Source organism: Mus caroli, chromosome 2, assembly GCF_900094665.2.
Source record: "Mus caroli chromosome 2, CAROLI_EIJ_v1.1, whole genome shotgun sequence".
Lineage (NCBI taxonomy): Eukaryota > Metazoa > Chordata > Mammalia > Rodentia > Muridae > Mus > Mus caroli.
In genome coordinates, this window is record NC_034571.1 from 113,514,065 (window position 1) to 113,518,410 (window position 4,346).

General features: G+C 46.3%; 1 protein-coding gene across 4 annotated transcripts in view; it reads left to right on the plus strand.

The window, feature by feature from the left end:
* Positions 1 to 4,346, plus strand: part of Stard9 (StAR related lipid transfer domain containing 9) — an 85,637-nt gene that overhangs the window by 52,799 nt on the left and 28,492 nt on the right. For all 4 annotated transcript variants that reach the window (XR_003835581.1, XM_021186561.2, XM_029472766.1 and 1 more), the window contains 4 exons: positions 1,567 to 1,618; positions 1,937 to 2,074; positions 2,594 to 2,679; positions 2,765 to 2,868. Coding sequence is in view for 3 of the 4 variants with exons in the window: in XM_021186561.2 (XP_021042220.1) it covers positions 1,567 to 1,618; positions 1,937 to 2,074; positions 2,594 to 2,679; positions 2,765 to 2,868 (380 nt within the window). In the remaining variant the exon portion in view is untranslated. The remainder of the gene's footprint in view (positions 1 to 1,566; positions 1,619 to 1,936; positions 2,075 to 2,593; positions 2,680 to 2,764; positions 2,869 to 4,346) is intronic.

A 4,346-nucleotide genomic window follows, 5' to 3' on the forward strand; every position in this document is an offset into this window, starting at 1 on the left:
AACCGCCGGGCGTGGTGGCGCACGCCTTTAATCCCAGCACTCGGGAGGCAGAGGCAGGCGGATTTCTGAGTTCGAGGCCAGCCTGGTCTACAAAGGACAGCCAGGGCTATACAGAGAAACCCTGTCTCGAAAAAACCAAAAAAAAAAAAAAAAAAAAGAAGTTGGCAACCATTGACTTATATGCAGGGAGGAGTGGTAGAGGGCATGGGGCAAAGCTAAAACTTCATTGCTTCCAGGATTCTTCTCTTACACTGTCTTGGGAAAGCTACAAGGTCTCCCTGTTCTTGCTGCTAATAGTGTGACCGAGTGATTTTAGTCACCTTGGAAATCTCTCATTGGAGAGGTGTTTGGATAAGGCTGAGAAAAACATGGGTAGTGGATTCAGAGACCTGAGTTGAAGCCACAGCTTTCCTACTTAGCTAATGGGTTTCTTAGGCAATTTGTTTTCTATGAGCTTCAGATTTCTGGCCTATAAGAAGGTTACAGTAGCACCAACATTTGAGGTTGTTAATGGATTAAACAAAGCCAAGTACAATTATAAATGCCACTGATCCCAACACTTGGGAGACTGAGGCAAGAAGTTGAGAGTTCAAGACCAGCTTAGGCTACAAAGTGGGTTTCTGGCTTATACAGCAAACAAAAAGAAGACAATGTCTACAAAACGTTTAGCATAATACTTGGGACATAGCAAATGGTTACTTAAGAAACATATACCCAGGCTGGAGAGATGGCTCAGCGGTTAAGAGCACTGACTGTTCTTCCAAAGGTCCTGAGTTCAAATCCCAGCAACCACATGGTGGCTCACAACCATCTGGAATGAGATCTCTCCTGGTATGTCTGAAAACAGCTACAGTGTACTCACATATAATAAATAAAAATCTTAAAAGAAAAGTAGGAAAGAAGTCAGCATCTTGGTTAACACGTTGCTACCTTCTACCAGCTGTGCGGCCGCAGTGGGCTTGTCATAACCAAGAGCCCAAAGCCTAGTGTTGTACTAATTCAGTGCTTTGCTTGTGTTAACACCAGTTGCTGTGCTCTCTTCTACTCTCTTCCAGTTCCTTTCGCTTCTCGAGACACCTTCCCCCTGTTTGTGCTAACCCTTCATAGAACTTGGCATCTGTTATGCTTTCTCTGTGGAGCAAGAAGGTAACAATCCATAAATCTTTACAAAAAGGTCTTTGAGTCTCCTGCATCAAACATGGGCCACACTAGCCTTAGTTGCTTTGAGAATGGAGTATATGTAGTATATGTGTGCCCCCTTCCTTCTACTGAAGAACTTCTAACCTGCAGCTATGCCTTGACCTCAGGCCACAGGGAGAAAGGAGTTTGTCAGCACTTGTTGGGCTTTGCAAATAGACAGTGGTGTGTATTACTGCTAGTGTCCCCCTGGACTGCAGAGCGAGCGGATGGGAGGCCAGAGGAGCCTACTGAAGTTGGGAAATGGTTCTGAGAATGCTGAGCTAGGCTTGGGAAGACACAGATGATACACAGATGTGAACTATGCTTTGAGGGTAGGGCTGTGTCTCTCTTTATTATTAAAATGGCTTCCTTCTTTCCTCCCCATAGGAGGGGACAACAAAAATTGGAAGGATTGATTCAGACCAGGAGCAGGATATCGGTAGGTGACCACACATTTGAGTCTGACACACAGGCAACTATTTGTGCCTGAACAGAGGAAGCTGATGATCTGATGGTGACGTGGAAAGGTCTCTGAAGGGTTCTGGGTCTGCTTTTCTTTCTGCTGCTAGCTTTTGAGTTGAAACTTGGAAAGAGGAGGTTTATATGGGGAGGCTTTCACGTCTTGATGGTGTCAGGTGGTGGGAGTTCTTTTTTGTTGGGCTGGGAAATAGTCCAGGTGTTGAGTTGGAACTTGTTAAAACCAGAAGAGGCATTCTCCTGAATGATTTCTGATCTCAAGTTGCCCCCTTCTCTTCAGTCCTTCAGGGCCAGTGGATTGAGAGAGACCACTGCACGATCACTAGCACTTGTGGGGTGGTCATTCTCCGGCCTACCCAAGGGGCACGCTGTACGGTCAATGGCCGTGAGGTCACTGCTTCCTGCCGTCTGACACAAGGTAAGGCTGTCTACCTCCCAGGGTATATCTGGATGAGTGATGAATATCTTCAGTCTCATAGGTCCAGAGTGAAGCAAGACTCAATCATGTGTTACTCAGCCAGGGACCTGAAGATTTTCTAACATAATCCTCCTCATTCTAGGACCCAAGAGTAGAGATGACTCATGGAAATGTGTGCTTGTTTATCTGAACCTCAGTTTCTCCATCTGTGATAATGGGAGCATAGGGCAGGATTGAATGAAGCCTGTCTTTTTGCAGTTCTTGGTAGTTTGCTGTAAAGACTTTGTGTCAGTGTGCCACTAGTCTATTTAAGTCCCGTTCTCTGAAGCTCAGAACCCTCCTCTTCATGAACTTTCTCGACTATACTACCTGGAATTTTTCCTGCTATTTATTTGATTATAACTGTGAGATATATCATTAATAGATATCAACTTAGCTTGTTGCAGGCATGAGTTATCTCACAGTATCAGTTTGTCTCAGGGCGTGATTATGGACTGAACTCTGGTTGGTGTGTCACAGGAGCTGTCATAACCCTGGGGAAAGCACAGAAGTTCCGATTTAACCACCCAGCCGAGGCCGCTGTGCTGCGGCACCAAAGGCTCAAGGTAGGCATGGCTGTGATGTCTGAGCGGCTGCTTGGGAAGCCTCGGCACTACCCTGTTGGAATAACTGCTCATTTCCATGTCTCAGGTTGGAGAGGCTCTTGGCAGCAGTGGCTCTTTGGAATGGCTGGACTTGGATGGAGATGTCAGTGCCTCAAGACTGGGTCTCTGTCCTGTGCTCAGGAAGGAGAGGTGAGAATCTGCTGATTGTAGCAATGGAGTCTCCTACGTTTACTTCTTAGTCCGGAACAGACTGGAAATGGGAGAGTGTTGTATAACAACTAAGGTCTGAACAAATTAGGTCCAGATTGACCTGGGCAAGTATTGTGGCTTGAAAATAAAATGTTCTTCACAGGCTCAGGCATTGAAGACCACTCTCCATCTTGTGGCCTAACCTATGAGGTTGTGGAGCCTGTAGGAGGTATGGTAGAGTGCAAAGAAGTAGGTCACAGGAGGCATGTTCTTGGGGTGCATCTTATTCTGCTTCCCTCTGTCCCCCTCTCCACTTCCTATTACGATGAGGTGAGCCACTTTGTACCACCACATGTGCCCCTAGCCTTGCTCATGCCCAAACTGCAGGGTAGTCTCCCATAGACTAGGACTTCTGAACTGGAAGGCTAACATGAATCCTTTCCTCAAGTCGTTTCTCTCAAGTGTTTGATACAGCAATGAAAAACTATGAGTAATCTGAAAATTTGGAACTGGCAGCTGAGTTTGTAGCCAACAGGGACGTAGCCACAGCCCTCATTTTCGTCCTGCTTGGTATCTTGTCTCTCTTCTCACTGAAAGACATGCATCTCTCCTGTCGGCAAGATTTATCTAGGAGAGGCAGGCGGATTTCTGAGTTCGAGGCCAGCCTGGTCTACAAAGTGAGCTCCAGGACAGCCAGAGCTATAAAGAGAAACCCTGTCTCGAAAAAACAAAAACAAAACAAACAAACAAACAAAAAAACAAAACAAAAAAAAAGATTTATCTAGGAAGTGTCAGCAGACATCTTTGGTCCTGCTTCTGTAAGTCTCAGTGCACCTGTGTGTGAGCTCATAGTATGCATATCTGTTAGCCTAGATTATATTTGGCTTCCTCTGGATCTTCAAAATGTATTTCTTTTATTCTCTCAACCAACAATGCAGAGATGCACATTAGGGATCAGGACCTATGGGCACAATGAGAAAACACGTTGGGATTCTGCTCTCCCTCCTGCTTCACCTGCTTTGGGATTAACGTTGACGGCTTGAGTTAATTTATATGTCATTGACAGCAGCTGGGTTTCCACTTCATCGTCATCCTTTCTATACAGAATCCTTTCCTTGACTGGATACCTGGTGGGTTTGCCCCTGGAAGCTCCTTTGTTCCTTTAGCCAAAATGACCTGTGTGCCAGGTCTAACTGTAGGAAAGCCATCAGGGACTCAGTACCAGTGAGGTCACTAGCAGGACTTCAAGCACTTCCAAGGACTCGCTGCAGGTTCTTGTGACCTTGGCCTCTTTGGAGGGATCTGGCTCCCTCTTCTGGCCTGGAGCATTTAATGGAAGACGAAGATAGTCTCATTTGACACTGATAAGAAGGAGATGATGAGCCGGGCGTGGTGGCGCACGCCTTTAATCCCAGCACTCGGGAGGCAGAGGCAGGCGGATTTCTGAGTTCGAGGCCAGCCTGGTCTACAAAGTGAGT